The sequence below is a fragment of the Sesamum indicum genome, linkage group LG9, assembly GCF_000512975.1.
Source record: "Sesamum indicum cultivar Zhongzhi No. 13 linkage group LG9, S_indicum_v1.0, whole genome shotgun sequence".
NCBI lineage: Eukaryota > Viridiplantae > Streptophyta > Magnoliopsida > Lamiales > Pedaliaceae > Sesamum > Sesamum indicum.
In genome coordinates, this window is record NC_026153.1 from 8,271,923 (window position 1) to 8,287,810 (window position 15,888).

The 15,888-nt window shown below is 36.5% G+C and overlaps 2 protein-coding genes across 3 annotated transcripts; both read right to left on the bottom strand.

Moving 5' to 3' along the window:
- Positions 818-1,602, bottom strand: LOC110012625. The gene is made up of 2 exons (XM_020697007.1): positions 1,154-1,602; positions 818-1,078 (listed from the first exon to the last, which is right to left on the bottom strand). The coding sequence occupies exons 1-2, from the start codon at positions 1,577-1,579 to the stop codon at positions 971-973; spliced, it is 534 nt and encodes a 177-aa protein (XP_020552666.1). The 5' UTR covers positions 1,580-1,602; the 3' UTR covers positions 818-970.
- Positions 4,479-8,722, bottom strand: LOC105171105. Of its 2 annotated transcripts, none has more exons than XM_011092120.2 (5): positions 8,346-8,722; positions 7,422-7,591; positions 6,515-6,572; positions 5,405-5,474; positions 4,479-4,959 (listed from the first exon to the last, which is right to left on the bottom strand). In XM_011092120.2, the coding sequence occupies exons 1-5, from the start codon at positions 8,647-8,649 to the stop codon at positions 4,839-4,841; spliced, it is 723 nt and encodes a 240-aa protein (XP_011090422.1). In that variant the 5' UTR covers positions 8,650-8,722; the 3' UTR covers positions 4,479-4,838. The 2 variants fall into 2 exon arrangements, with proteins under 2 accessions (XP_011090422.1, XP_011090423.1); XM_011092121.2 differs by having other exon boundaries at positions 4,827-4,983.

A 15,888-nucleotide genomic window follows, 5' to 3' on the forward strand; every position in this document is an offset into this window, starting at 1 on the left:
AATGATATAGCACGAATTAAATAATAAATATCAAAGAGGGAAGTGAAGGAGAAATCATGAAGTAACGTATTACGGCCCAAGCCTAAAACTTGCCCGAGGGAGGGCAAAGAAAAGCAAATTCAACATTCGACAAAAACAAGAAAAAGAAAATATTATTTCATCCACACCCATAGTGGGGGAAGGAGCAAAACAAGTGAACCAGTTGTTCCAAAAATTCGAAAAGGGGAGAGGGGGTCAAGTACATTTTTTCTTCTTTCACCCCATAGGCGGGGTCTTCCTTCTTCTCTTTGGTCTAGCTGTTAGGGTTGGGGGCATCTTGGGTTCCTCCATCAGCAGCAGGAGGGGCGTCTTCCTCCTTCGATTCTGACACTCCTTTACTCAAGGTGTCCCCCGCTGCAGAGTTAGTGTGGCTTCAAGGGAGGGGACCTCTTACCTCAGCCTCAACTTCCCCCAATATATGTTCCAAATCTTCCTCTGTAAGGACCCCCTCGAGTCAGTATGAAATAAGGCAGAATTGTGAATAATTGAAAAAGAAGGAAAGAAGGTTACCTAGTTCGACAGGAAAAGCTTCGGTCATGGGAACCGAAGGATAAACAAAGGGGTCTGGAGCACCATCCAACACAACTTCGAGATTGAGAAATAAAGGCTCTTCTCCAGTTGGGGGATACCCCAGAGCCATGAACTGCTCTTTATAAGCTATGAAACCATACACCAAGAAGGGCGTAGCTATCTTCGCCCCATCTCCTTGGAAGTCCACTGACTTCTTGAACTCCAGGAGACGGCTGGCCCAGTAAGCCTCCAAGTATCGTTGGCCCTCTTTAGTATTAGGAAAATCAAGTTTGGCCTGCTCAGCTGCCTTCCTAACTGCCTCCGCTTGAGTAGTAGCCTCCTTTTACAGCTTCTTTAAATCCTTTTCTGCTTGCTGGTAGTGACCCACAACCTCCTTCTTTGCCTCCTTCAATTCAACATTTCAGTACCCAATGCTCCACCTTGTCCTCCAATTTCCACCTCTGGGCATCCCCTGAGAGACAGGAGGGGCCCCCTGGGGGCATAAGAACTCCTCACATAGAGAGGTTGCCTGAAACACAAGAAGAAAATCAAGACAAGTACTTAAAAGAGCAAAATATGAAGCGAAAAGACTAAGAAGATATACCTTGACCAAGTATGTAGATATCATCCTTTCAGGCTCCTCTTGAGTAATGGATGCAAGAAGGCGTTTATCCCCCGAAGTAAGCATCCCCCTCATAAGCTCAACCACCATGGGGGAGTCCTTCTCCTTCTCTTGCTCCAAGGATGGGCGAGTGTACAAGCTGTTTGAGGAAGTGCGAAAAGATTTGAAGGGGACACCCCCCTCATCCCGAAGGGAGAAGGGGGAGGAGGTGTGCGGAATGTCTTGCAGAGCTGGTCGGAGGAGTGTCCAAAGGCTCATCTTGGTTTTCTTGGAAGAGGTCCCAAGCGTGGTCCCTGGAGCTAATGGAGCATGCCGCTTTCCTTTGGATTTACTGGAGGTCGAAGTCCCCTTAGAAGACCTGGATGGAGGGTTCCTTGCTGCATGCCCTCCCAAGACATTATCATGCATCAATTTGCTAAATATGATATCCGTTGTCAAAGAAAAAAGTGAAAGATGGTTATACTCATACCGGGATAAAAAATATCAAAATTAAGAAGAATATCAAACACCCAAGGGCTCCACCCGAGGTCTCAGGCCAAAATGTCCTAGGAGCCGCGTCAATCAAGGCTCGACAATCATAGGGTTTCTCATTAAACTCCTCCAACAAAGAGGAGAGGGCAACCGTCTTTTCACTAACATTTATAGCAGGAGGAGGGTTGTGTATCCAACAATCTGAAAAAGTCCAGGAACGAGGAGGTAATATATAGAAAAGACTATTCTTCTAGCGCTTTGGGAGACTGGGGACAGGCAAGGACACCCCTCGACAAGGGGAAAAACAAAAAACACCAATCTCCATACATTTTAAGTGAAAACATTGGGTGAAAGCTTTTAGGGACTAATTGATTTAAAGTCACTTGAAAAAAACGAGGAACATTGGCGTAAAAAGAAGGGATGGAAAAACGTAGACCTAACCCCAATTGTGAAGAAAAGAAGCTTAAGCAGTTTGGAGGGGAGGGGGAGAATGGGGACGACTAGTGGGTGAGGGGACATAAATAGTGAATGATGAAGGGACATGAAATTCCTTTCCTAACTGGAGGATGGTGCCGAGTTTAAGACAGGAAGGCCCCAGTCCGCTGGCGACAGGGACGTCTCCCTTTCCTCTTCTCCAGGGAAGGACCCCTCTTCCTCATTACCCCCATCTCCTCCTACTCGGAGGCCTCATCCAACAAATGATGGGCGGTAGGCAAGCTCCACCGTCAGCCACTTGAGGGTTTAGATGAGCTAGGGCCCATTCTCCTCAAAGTCGCCACCAAGGATCATCGCCTGGAAGAGTTTCCCTTACGAACCTAACTGACTCATCGGAGAAAGTCATGAATGCACAAAAAGAAAATATGATGAGGATGAAAGAGCTAAGGATGAAGATGGAAAAGTAGCACTTACAGACTTGGTAGAAAAGAGTAATCTCCAAAACTCGTAAAGTGGAAGGATGAGGAAGAGATGGGGGGATTATGCCTTGAATTTAGGAGAGTGGAAGAAGTTACCTCCCACGTTCACCTTTGTAACCGATTTCCACTGGACGGTTACAAAGGAGGGCAGGCGCTTGTAAGGGCGGTTATCAAATGCCCCCCCAGGGCAACAGTCATGATGGTTAGATTTAACCTTAGCCATCATTTCAACACTGACAAAGATACAGAGAGCGAAACTCAATACTTCAAAAAGAAGAGGGAAAAGAACAGAGATGGGGGACAATTGAGAATTACGGTCCTCTTGAGATAGTACAAAGAAGGCTCCCTCACATATGAAGGATCTCCTACTCTAAGAAGGAGTCCACGAGCACCCTCTTCCTTAGATGGGGGGACTGAATGATGCACATGGCCCATGGAGACCCAGCCCAAGAAGAACAACAAGGTTCAAGGCCACTCAATGTACGACTCAACGGCCCAGGAGACCCCCTAGCCCGAGATGGAAGACGAAGGCCCAAGGTATTCCTGTACCATATTCATAATATAACCCAAGAGGGAGGATCAGCTCAAAGGCCCACATTTGGCAATCTCCACGTGACAGGTGGCTAGCATTCTAGTTGGCCGCCACATCAAACCACGTCAGGCCTAGAGACACAATGCGGATAAGGGAGAATTCCATAAAGACCAGGATTCCTCGGCAACTAGGACTCCTGGGCAATTGAGACTCCCTGTTTGCGAGGGGTCTCCCCTAACCAGAAGATACATGATTATGGACACAGATAAAGGCAAAGCATGACTTATCTAACCACTCTTATCCTTTGCCCCTGAGAAGGAAGAAAAGAGTACAGACCCCCAACAGCACCCCTCTATAAATGCAGGTTTGGTCCCTGGGACTAGGGACACTCTATCTCTCGACTTTCAAGCACTATTATTAACATTCATACAGCACTCTTTCGTGAAATTGACATACTATCTCTCATAATCTGGTCATCATATCTTGATCTCTCACTATGTTTTAGTTTTTGTATTTATCTATTCTTAAACCCAGTACTAACTTGGACATCAAAGTGCTAACGTGTTATCTTATAGGTTCCCTTTCTTAGGATCTTATACTCGTTGACCCAGATCCAAAAGTAGTAGTTCAAGTTTGATAGACCTGTACTACTTTTACATGCATCAATTTTTATATTTATTTGAGAATATATATTTGTACCAAGATTATGTGCAAGTATTTGGATAATTTTATTATATGTTTACTAATTATAATACTACTAAACTAATATTAGACATATAATAAAAATAATATGAAATTGTATATTCCTAACATTAGATTAATTTAATGTAATATGCTTTTTAATTTTATAATTAATTAATTAATATTATTAATATATATTTTTTATATTAATTATTGATTTTTTAAATTAGAAATATGTTTTTATCAAATAAAAAATAAATCTCGTTTTTAATCTAATATAATTAATAAATTATTATTTTTTTAAAAAAAATAAGCTCGACTTTAAAATTATGTACTTGAGTATAAAACATTTGAGCTTGTTGAACTAAGAAATTTAATCATATGCAATAAGTGAATTGGAAGCATTATTGATTGATGTGTTGTGTTTGCTAGGGGTACAAGTGGTGGACTTCCCCCTTTCCCACATTTATTGTTTTCCAACCCAACCCACCCTATCCATATCCCGCAAGTTACGGTACGATTTGAATTAGACCAATCGGTTGGACAATTTGGTTGAACACCCCTAATCCAAACATATTTCTATTTCTATCACACATTTATCTATCAGCCTTCCATTCCCCTCCACCCTCCAAGTTAGAAGCCATGCCTCAAATCAATCACACTATGAAGTATAACTCTATTTTTAAGTCATAATGATGGACAAATCAAATACAGACCACAACTTCCACTTCGACATTCCTAAGGAAGACCATGATTTAAACTTGGTAAATTCCACAGTTGTCACTTTACAGTAATAAAATGAAGCATACAGTACAGGCTATGACATGCAGCCTATAACAGAATTCCTACTTCCCACAACCAAAAGATCGGTACAGAAATAGCCACATAATTGTTATCCATATATAAGAACAAAAAAAATTGCCTCTCCTGTCCTTGATGTGAGTTACCAATTTGAACAAGGAGAAGAGGAATGCAGTAAACGGAGACAGCAGAGGTATATTACATTATTGCTCAAGGTTGATTCCTGCTCCACCACATTTTATTTTTCCAGACACGCTGAATCAGCCTCTTACTTCGGTCTTCTTCTGTAGGGATACAGTATGTCATCAAGACTCTGTTTTATTTGATTCCCGACTTTACGTATGTTCTTGACTACGCCGTTTGCAACCAGGTTCGCATTTCGAGTAAACCTGCATTAGAAAAGAAGAGATATTCTGGTAGAACTCAATAATTAGAACGTAGACAAGCACAAGAAAAGGTTCCGTTAAAGTCACTTGGAAGTAAATAAAGCTGGACGCAGTTGTTTCAGGTCAAGCTTCATTGAATAGTGAGTTAGAAGCCAGCAATATTTTTCAGTTTGAGTTGAACTAGTCGATAATTCTATTACGATGGTTGTTGTAAAATAGGATTTTGTTGAAATTGTAATACTGCATTCAGGCTCAAGGTAAGAGCGAAGACTAGCATATAATTATGTGACTAAATACATTGGATATTTCTTGAACATTATTTAAACACGAAAGCCCATTCAAGATAGAAATGCTGGCAACAAGAGTTACAAGACTATGATATGCTCAAACCTGGTAGACAGCTACAAGATGGTAATATAATTGCAAAATGGAACATATAGGAGCTTGCCTGCTAAAAAACTCATCCCCCGTTGGATTAGTTGGTTTAGGTAATCGATGCTGAGGCAATCCATTGCCATCTGAGAGAAGCAATAACATAGATTATTTGAAGTTTTGCTCCAAGGTGTATCACAAAATAACCGTCGTAACTTCAAGAAGCAGCTCTAACTGGACCTTAAGCAAATAAATATCCTAGATGTATTCTATTACAGGGATATTATTTTCATTGTTCGAGAGATGTAATTCAAAATACAAAAGACTCTTTTACTAGTACTTCAAACATGGTCATGCCAGTATTACATATGGAAAGAGCACATATGCATTAAGAAAAAAAGAAAAAGGGAAAGAATTGAAAGACATTGTGCCTAGTGTGTTGGCATACACATGAAGCCCCTAAGTCAGTATTTAATCGAAATAGGGGGAAAAAGAAAAGTAAAAATCATGCATTATTTATCAGTACAAATTTCAGAAGGTGCAGACTAGAAGTGAAACAATAAATCAGCTTGATTATGCATTCAGTTTGAGAATAATCTTTATTAGAATAGACCAACAGATGGAAAATGACTGTAGAAGATTTTGCAAGTTGGGAAACCAGACCAATAAATTAATGTTTTCACATTTGTTTCAAATAATCCGTACAACTACATTCATCATTAATCATGCCGTTCAATGATGATTGAAAACTTAAACTCACTAAGATTTTTTTTTTACTAAGAAACCAATATCATGAGGCATGTTAAGCACGGCCAAGTCCTCATAATAATTTCTGTGGAAAACTCCAATAGATTACATATTTGACCTTGCATATTTTCGGTAATTATAGTTTGTTCTGTAACTTCCGTTTGTTTTCTTCCAACAATATTTTCACTACCCCTTTCTCAAAACAGCAGAACAAAAATACTAATACTCTTGCCTCACTAGTTCCATTCAGTTCATTTTCTTTTTCAAATGATGGACCACCTAAGACGTCACCTAGTTTTTTTGAGTTCCAATTGACCTTCTTCTTGATACTAGCCTCGTGAATAGTAATCAATGAAGTGCTCCAACTAATCTGTGTCTTTAAGTCATGAATGAAGTTTGTAAATGACATTTCATCAATAAGAAACATAGAAGAGGATACCTTCTTTATTATGAATATGAGTAGAATCAGAAGCGTTAACTCTGCGATCCACTAAAACCTGCGTAAAAGGCTAAATAAAGTAAGTACCATTATATGTAGTAAGAAGAAGACACGAACAGCGCTCGCAAGACATGGTACTGATTGACATGAAAAAGTTGAAACAAAAAATTATGATAACCATCAAAATCCACTACTCTTTTGCATTCACCTATCACTAACCAATAACCTACATAGGGTAACTTATGAATGATCCTCTCTAACAACCAAAATGAGATATATTAATTATACACAAAGATATGGACTTTATTTTAAGTATTTGCATGTTTAAGTGAAAGAAACCAGTATGGTTTAGCCATGAACTCATGAACATGATCAATAACTTGAGTTACTCAACATGCTACCACTTAGAGAAGCATATGGATTTTGCGGTAAGTGTCTCAATCACTCAACAAAAGAGTATCTCAACTCAATCCAACAAAAGCTCAATGATTAGTAGAAGTGCTTTACCATGCAATTCTTCCCTAACCCACTACTATTCTTTCCCTTAATTAGAATTTCCTCAACATTCTTCCTTCAATCTGCAATTTGAACAAAACCTACTCACATACTTCCATCTCCTTGCCGCGATCTTGCTCCATGTTCCCAAAATTTCTTAAACTCTTTGCTCTTACTTGACCATCTAGTAGGCTCCTAAAGATTTTTCCATTCTCTTAATGTCAATTTTGATGGTAAATTAAAAGGCATGAACATAAAGTTTTCTTGGATAAAACATACACGGGACGAAATTACTACAATTTTTTTTCCTTAAATAAAGAGATAAAAACTCACACAACTGTTTCACTACAATCTTCCCATGCTTCAAAGAAATCAAACCAAGCCAGATAAACAATGCACTCTGAAAACTAACCTCAAGTCCTACGCAAACTGGCAATTCTGTTTGAGTCTGTCGCCCCTTTGAGGCTTGTTCTTTATGGTCCGAGTAAAGAGAATAGCCGACGCAGGCATATCTAAAATCTGCTAGGTTTCTACCCTCTTTAGATGCTTCCATTTCAGATTGTCCGACCATATGTTGAGGTACTATTCATCAAAAGAAATCAAATCCACTTGCAACATTATCTCCGGTGATTAATAGGAGAAATGGAAGAATATGAAATGGAATAACTTGGGAAACACATTACGTACATTACTCAATATGCAATCAAGCACAAGCCATAAAGTTTGAATCATCTCCATGATTTTCTCATGCTGCATAGAGTTTCAAGCATCCACAACAAATGCAGTAGAAACTTTACAATCATGTTATAAACACAAAATGTAGCACACAGACATCAACATCACCCACTCTCTAACACCCAGGTATCTAGTAAAACGTCAATCAGAATCAGGCTTTTTATTTTCTAGCATCTGTTCGATCAGATATATACTACTAGAAACACCCATGGTGGCCATAACTAATAAGCACATCTGTTGCCAAAAGAAAACACGAAAGCAAATATTCCAATCAATTGGGTCCGCATCTTCTTATTTCCATCAGAACTGTATAAAAACACAAATATTATATCCCACGCTAGGAGTTGCTATCTTTCTCTATATATGAAACCGCATCTACATAGAAACAAAATTCGAACGCCATAGAATTTCGAAAAGAAAAATCAAAGAAACAAGGAGGAAAAACCCAAAAACAAGGCGATGAAACAAACCCACAATAAAAGGAATGGTGGGAATCCAAGACCTCAAACATCAGTTCGGCGTTAACCGCAAAACCCCCAAAGAAAATAGGCCAAGCTGCGAAAATCAAGAACACGATAAAAGCAGGGGAAATTAGGGTTACCACTGGGAAGGGAACGGGTAAGGCCAACGCATAGAGGGTTCCGAGAATCGGCCTTGAAACGTGACGAATAATAGAGACACCCTTTGCATGATTTCGCCTTGTTCCCATTACTAGTGGCATCTGCAGGATTGGTATTCTTTGTTAAGGATGAAGGAGATGCGCTGCGATCGTTTTGCTTCAGCTGATTTGAGTCCTCCGCCTTCGAATTGACAGAAGCGATGATTGATTCAGCGGTAGGGGATTCTGCCATTTCCGCGCGTGGGATTCTCTTCTCCTCTTCGCCCTTCATTCTCTCTTCCGCCATAACCAGCAGTACCTGTGGTGCACTTGATTTCTTGTGCTTTTTGTGAAGAACCAAAGATAGTTTTCTTGCTTCTCCACTCCAACTAATTATATATACACTAGTAAGTGTGTCACATCTTATGGATGTTCATAAATTTTCATAAAATATTGAAAATAAAATATTTTCTTAAATTATATTAAGTTAAAAATTATCTCAAATATATATAAGATAATATATATTATATAAGATAAAAATAAATGAGAAAGAAAAACTACCAAAAATAGCTGTTTAAAATCATGATGAGTGGGTAAGTTAATAATAATTATTTAATTTAAAAAATAAAAATAATAATATATTAATTAATTGAAGCACCAATAGGCTTTTCTCGCTAATTTCTAGCGATTTCATTTCCAGTAGTGCTTCCTTAAGGTTTATAATTTTCTCCTCGGATTCCTTATAGAAGCTATCACGATCTATGAGTCCCTATTGCCTGAAAGACAAAAGAACTTTACTAAATTTTCTCTTATCCTGCATTTTTGGATGAGTTAATGTGGCATCAAAATCACCACGTTTGCTGCGAAAATTTATAGGCATTATCTTGTGAAATGGCTTTTCTCTTTACAACACATGTATATCACTACAACAGTTAGTAGTACATATTAACAAATTTTTTTGATTATCCTGCATCTATCTTGAAAATATTTTGAACGAAATTATTACCTAGCAAGATATCGGCACCTGTATCATGAAAGTAAATAGGAGGTGTTTTTACCCTAAACCAGGGTGATCCAAATGCTCCTCCGATCATGATCTTGGCTTCTCATATTTTCTTATTGAGTATCAAGATGTTTTGTGAAAAATCTCTTCCTGTAATAACGGGTAAGGTTTTCCTTGCTTCCTTAGGGAAAACTTCAAATTTTGCCGTGTAATTTTTTTATCCTGAATCAATATAAGCTGCAAAATACTCTGTCTTATACTGATCATATAACATACCAACAGATATGTAGATAGAGAAGGGACTCGCCATTCAATCTTTATGGTAACACCATCAAGACTAAATTCTATGTCGTTACCTTTTCTTCCCCATAGTTTATGATTTTCGAGAAAATTTAACCCCGAAGTCATAGTCCCCTTTTCTTGTCCTGCTACACCTGCAACTAGAATTTCATGACCTGCTATTTCTAACATGCCTTCATATTTACCAACAGCAGGTTGCTGCAAATGATATAAGTCATCACAAGGGAAAAAAATTATCTTTCTTAGTGATGTCAACTATAACCTGTATTTCTTTCCATCCTTCAGGCATCTAAGTTTTACATTATCTACCCTAATCTCTTGATGAGTTAAAGTTTTTAATGACTCTTTCTCTTTTCCTTTGTAGCCTGTAATCCTTTCTTCCGAAAAGGACATCCTTCTACAAAACTCAGTTCTAGAACTAAGTGTTCTATCTAAAATTGGGTGATCTTTTATGATAATATCAACACCACCTATTCTAGGTATCCTTATTGGATCTGGTGTCATTACTTAGTAAATTTCTTGAAAATTCTATGAATTTCAATATACTCTTTCCTAAGAAATAAATCTAAATGATACGTATTAGAAAGGGCATATGCAATTCTATAAGTTATAGAATATGGTCTATTACCTTCTTTCATTAGATTTTTTCTTTTAAAATCTTGGTGAAGGGTTAAGACTCTATTAAACTCTTGGTCTGCTAGGTTGTATGCAATCCTAGAATGAATACTTACTTTGTAGATTATGTGATGTTTCCTTTGATTCAGTCCTATCTTGTTCAGGACTTTCCCAATTCCTCCAATCCTAAATCCGTTATATGGGCTGAGGTTGGAATCTTATCGCATGATTCTTCCCATAGTTTTTTTTTACACCATCATTCTGGAAAAAAATCCTGACAGGCTTTCGGAGGTTTGAAGCCTATCCCCCTCGTTATAGTTATTCTGATTCGGTTGAAGATCCATCCGAATCAGTCTCCATTTCCTCCTCAAAGACACTTTCGTCTGATGGAAGATCTTCAAATTGGTAGATGGGTACCAAATCGCCATAGTATACTGTATCTAGAATATCATTCGTGGCTTCAAATTTTCTCAATTCACAACGTTTTTGCAGGCAGTCTGGAGATATTTGTCCTCTTGCCCCGCAAGTCCAGCAATTGCAGTCTTTGAAACTTTCATTGGTTCGGGTATGGGCCCGTCTGAAAGTTCTTCTTGTAGGGGCTCTTCCGGTGGACCTTGTATCTGTTCGTATAGATGAAGCCCTTGTTGGTCCTGTTCTCTATTCAGATTTATATGTTCTGGCTTTTGACTTGGACCACCATGATCTTCGTCGAGAAAAGGTTCTTCTAGAACTCCTAGGGTAGGAGTCACTATTTTGCTTCCTCCTTTTCCTCGGCTCGCTCGATTCTCTTATAATAGTCAGAAAATCGTTGTTATCACAACAGAGAGGAGTTCGTTTAATTTTACCTCTCAGTCTTTTTTTACTGGATGGATGCTTGATAACACCAATCCCTCAGTTTGTCTTTAAGGAAAAACATTCTCCTTTCAACTGAATCTAGCTGTCCTTCAGGTACTTTGTATGACTAGATCAACATTTTCCTCCATGGTCTACATATTTTTGCAAAGAACATTGGAGCTACTACTTTCGTTGCTATTCCATTCTTGAAGAAATACTTGCACAACAAATAGAAATATTCATCTACAGCACAAATACTTCTTAGTTCAAGGCTGAAGAGAGCTTTTGCATATTCTTTAGCCTTTTCTGCTCTACCTCATTTGAAGTCTCCATCACCGATGTAGTGTATTTTGATAAGCCTTCCTAGTCAGTCTACAATCGTGCCTTTTGGATCTCTGGCAAGGATGCTGGCTTTGGTATCTTCTGGGATATTACCCCATCCAATCTTCACAAATCCCTCCAAGCTCAACTCAACAAGTTTTATGAAGTTTTCCTTGTCGAACTCTAGGGTAGTTGTTGCTATCTTGATGGTTGCAACCTATCTATCAACTTTTCGGTATTTCAGAAATCGATAATATCTAGGTTAAGTATAGCGCCATATGGATGTTGGGGCTGGAGCATGGCTCTTACCCAAGGTGTATTTTCAGGCTCCTTTTTAGGATTTCTTCCTGGATTCTCTTTTAGCCTAGTTCCCACGAACGTCGGAGTGGCATTAGTGTGTAAATCCGCACTTTCTCTCATCGAATGATCCTGTGGAGGATCATTAGAACATGTACTTCCCGAACATGTACTTCCCTCAGGCAATGGTAATGCTGGAGTGATTTCATTGGTTTGGCAAAATTGACTAAATCCACAATCCCGAGTTGGGAAAAAGATCCCGTCAATTCTTGTAGATCTGATAGATCCGCTCTCATTACCTCCATCATTTTATAGATCTGATAGATGCGATAATCAGATCGTCTCTGGACTTCGGGTTTGGAATCTCCGTGGCCTTCCCCTTCTGGTGTGGAAGATGTACTGTTCCAAGGGTGCTCCTGATTCGATCTTGTCTGGATTTTGATATCTCAGGGGTTCTCCCTTTGGTTTCTCTTTAGATCTGCAATTTCTGACTTGAGATCTGTAAGATCCTTGTGTAGATCTAGAAGGAATTTAAGGATCTCATTTATCTTCTGGCTTAAGGTTTCTATTTCCATAGGTATATGAATTGACCTATGTCCATAGTTTTGAACTATCTTTTGTATTTCTTTCAGATCTTGGGAGATCTTCGAGGTATCCAGCTTGAGTTCTTTCCAGTCAGTTCCTTTAATCAAAATTTTTAGAACTGTAACTATGCAAGAATTTACGCGTTCCGCTTCTTTTGGTTGGGATTCTACCATGGACTTCAGTGGAGTATAAACGCCTCACCGTGTTTCCTAGTAGTATCTGTCGAATTTGAAAGTTCCTCAACTATTCTTGCTCCTCTTCTAGCGTGAGAAGATTTGGGTCAATCCTCTTGGGACCTTTGTAACATCTGTCAAGAATTTCCTTGAGAAATTTCCTTCTTTGTATTTCTAGAATCTAGAAATATTCCCTATTTTCTTTGTAACTCGAATTTTCGTTCGATTCAATTTGCTCTTAAGAGCCTCCTCTATTAGTGGATAAATAATATCTAAATGTAATATAAACAAATATTTTTTCAATAAATTTAGGCCCTAATACCATTTTAGGCGAGCATTAACAATAAAATGCAAATAGATATGGATTAAAACTGCTCTTTAAAAGTAGTATGGGGGTAAAATTGTTCAAAAATCCGTTAGAAGACTAAAAATAAGCCATTTTGAAAGTTACTGAACCTAAAAAATATGAGCATAGTTATCAAACTAAAATTAATATTTAGGCATATTTAGCAAACTAAAATATTTTCCCTTTCTTTAATTAACCTCTTTTTTAGTCCTAAGTCATTTCTAATGTGACATTTTAGAGAACTTTAATTTTGTGCTGTCAATAATTTTTTTCATAAGTATTTAAATTTAAATAAAATTAACTAATAAAAAACTAATTTTTAAGATTAAATTATTAGATGCACATGTTTGGGTATGGCAGACATCTGAATTGGTTTGATTATATGATTGATTTAAATTTGACTAGATCTAATCATTTAGTTTAGGATTTCTTTGAATATATATAATTTAAATTGACGAAATTAAGACTCCATAAATGTGTATGTGTGGGTATTTGTCTATTCTAATAATGATTGATGATTTGTTGTAATAATAGTTATTTGTTAGTTATACGTACATGACATTGTTAATTGATACATATTGATAGTTAATAATTGAATAATGTAATTGTAATCGATTCCTAAAAATTAATTGTTTCTTTGTTTTGTATAATAAAAGACAAAAAGGAAAAAAGCATGGAAGATTCTTTTTTAAAATGTGAAACAAAGATTTTAAAAAATAATTTTAAATACCTTTATATGAAAAGAATTTAAAATTTATTATTTTTTTCACAAAGTATAAATTAAAATAAAGGTCGAAAATTTTGAAATACTTTGTTCAAGAACTTGATTGAGGATCCGTTTAGAAATAAAATGAGAAGTGGAAGGAGGAGTGAAAAGGCAAGAAAAGGGAAAGAATAATAATTTTCTTTCAAATTATTTGGTAACATAGACGAGTAAATCTCAAACACTTTTTTGTTTGGCAAGAGAAAATAGATTAAAAAAAAGACTATTTTGTAGTTTTACTGATTAATTCTTTCACTTTATTTTATATAACACCAGAAAAAAATTACTATTAACTACAATATTAGTAATTATAGTTAAAAATTATGGTAATGACTACTATTAATAATTGTTAAATAAAATTGATGGAAAAAACTAATTTTTTCATTATGAAAAATTATTTTCCATGGCTAAGAGCTATATATGGTCAAAATATTTGCCATGAAAAATGTTTTAACCACCCTCGCAAAAGTCACGCCAACAACCATTGCCTGGTTGTGGTTAATAACTATTTGCTATGACTATTTATTATCAATCATGGTCATTAACTACAGTTAAATGCTATAATTCTTCTAGTGTTAGAAAATAAACAAGTTAATATTATATTAAAATAATTTTACTATATAAAAAAAAATTAAAAATCTTATTAGTAAAAATATTCATCAAACAAGAACAAAAATATTTTTAATTAATAAAGATATTCATCAAAATGAGTATTGTGCATTTATTTTAAATTATTCAGCTTAACTAATATAAAAGTTGCTACTAATGATTGATGACGTAGTAGTTTTTTTTATGATTTGGTTATCTTTTTCTAGAAAATTATATACCGGTATTATCAATGGGAAGAAAAAAAGAATTAGAGAAAAATTATATATGTGGATAATAGAGTAAATAAAAATAAAATATATATATTTTTGTCTTTCTGGCCAAACAAAATTGGACGAAAAAAGTGAAAGTATATTTATATATATTTAGTCCAAAATATTTTTTACTTTCACTTTTTTCATCCAATTTTGGACTAAAAAAATAGACACCAAAAGGGTTTCATATATATCCAGTTCTATTTCCTTCCAATTATTCTCCCTAACCAAACACCGACTTTTTTCCATACATTTATTGTTATTTTATTTTTCTTATACACCAACTTTTCGCCCTAACCAAACGAACCCTAAAAGTTGAGTCTGGGGGCAATTAACTTTAAGAGTTGTCTTTGCTATTCGATATGTGATCATGATAAGTATATAGAAAGCTGGATACGAGACCGTATGGGGTTAGAGCAGCTTTCCTTAGAGCAGAATCGAAACAAAAGACGTCAAAGGTGGACTATTTACCGTCCTATATAGACGAGATGGCTGTGATTGCTAAGGAGTAAGTGTGAAATAAGACTGTTACTTATGACTTAGCAAGAGTATCCTAGACGAACCCGACAATTGCTCCATCTAAAAACACTCAAGGTGACTTGTTCGCTGCATAAATATAAAGGAATATAGGAATAGATAAGGTACGGACAAGTAGGTAATAGCAAAGGGAAGCCTTGGCCCCTCTTTGATGGACGACAAAGCTAGATTCGGACGTTGGTTCGAGGCCTCATGTAGTCCCAGTACTTTACGCTATAGTCCTAATGCTCGTACCTAGCAGCCTAGCTCCCAGAACTACTTTGTTTAGGATGGCTGAGTAGCTCATTCGTGTTTTTGGCAATTGAAGAAGTGATCTTCCAAACAAAATTATGGAAAGAACACTTTCGCTAATTTAAAGTCTTTTCACTTTTTGTCCCATTAGTTATGAGATTTTTATTTTTTGTTTTATAACTTTAAAAAAGCAGCCTCTTTGATCCCGACACCTTTTCGTTAGATATTTTAATAAAAAATGTTATGTACGTGGCATGTGATCATTAAGATTTTTATACCTTTGATCCCATTAGTTACGGATTATATACTTTTGTTCTATAAGCTATGAAATTCTTATTTTTTGTCCTATAATTTTTAAAAAGTAGCACTTTTGATCCCATGTACTTAACAACCATGTGACCTTTTTCTCTAAATATTTAACAAAAAGTGGTTATGGAATAAAAAATGCTACTTTTTAGAAGTTATGGGACCAAAAGTAAGAATCCTGTAATCAACGGTATCAAAAATGAAAAAAGATTCTAAATTATAGGACCAAAAATGCTATTTCTCCACAAAATCATTATAAAATATTTTAAAATTTAACCATGAAATCTATCAATCCATACACAATGTACTTTATTTTGAATCCAAAAATAGCATTTGTAAGTCTAAATATTGCGAGATCCCGCGGATGTCCAGAAA

Coding starts and splice junctions, on each gene's coding strand:
- LOC110012625 (XM_020697007.1), bottom strand. CDS start 1,579: ATGCATGATAATGTCTTGGGAGGGCATGCAGCAAGGAACCCTCCATCC. Junction 1,079..1,153: donor TATCTACATACTTGGTCAAG/GTATATCTTCTT, acceptor CTTGTGTTTCAG/GCAACCTCTCTATGTGAGGA.
- LOC105171105 (XM_011092120.2), bottom strand. CDS start 8,649: ATGGCGGAAGAGAGAATGAAGGGCGAAGAGGAGAAGAGAATCCCACGC. Junction 6,573..7,421: donor CAGTTTGCGTAGGACTTGAG/GTTAGTTTTCAG, acceptor CCTTTTACGCAG/GTTTTAGTGGATCGCAGAGT. Junction 5,475..6,514: donor TCATATTCATAATAAAGAAG/GTATCCTCTTCT, acceptor TGCTTCTCTCAG/ATGGCAATGGATTGCCTCAG.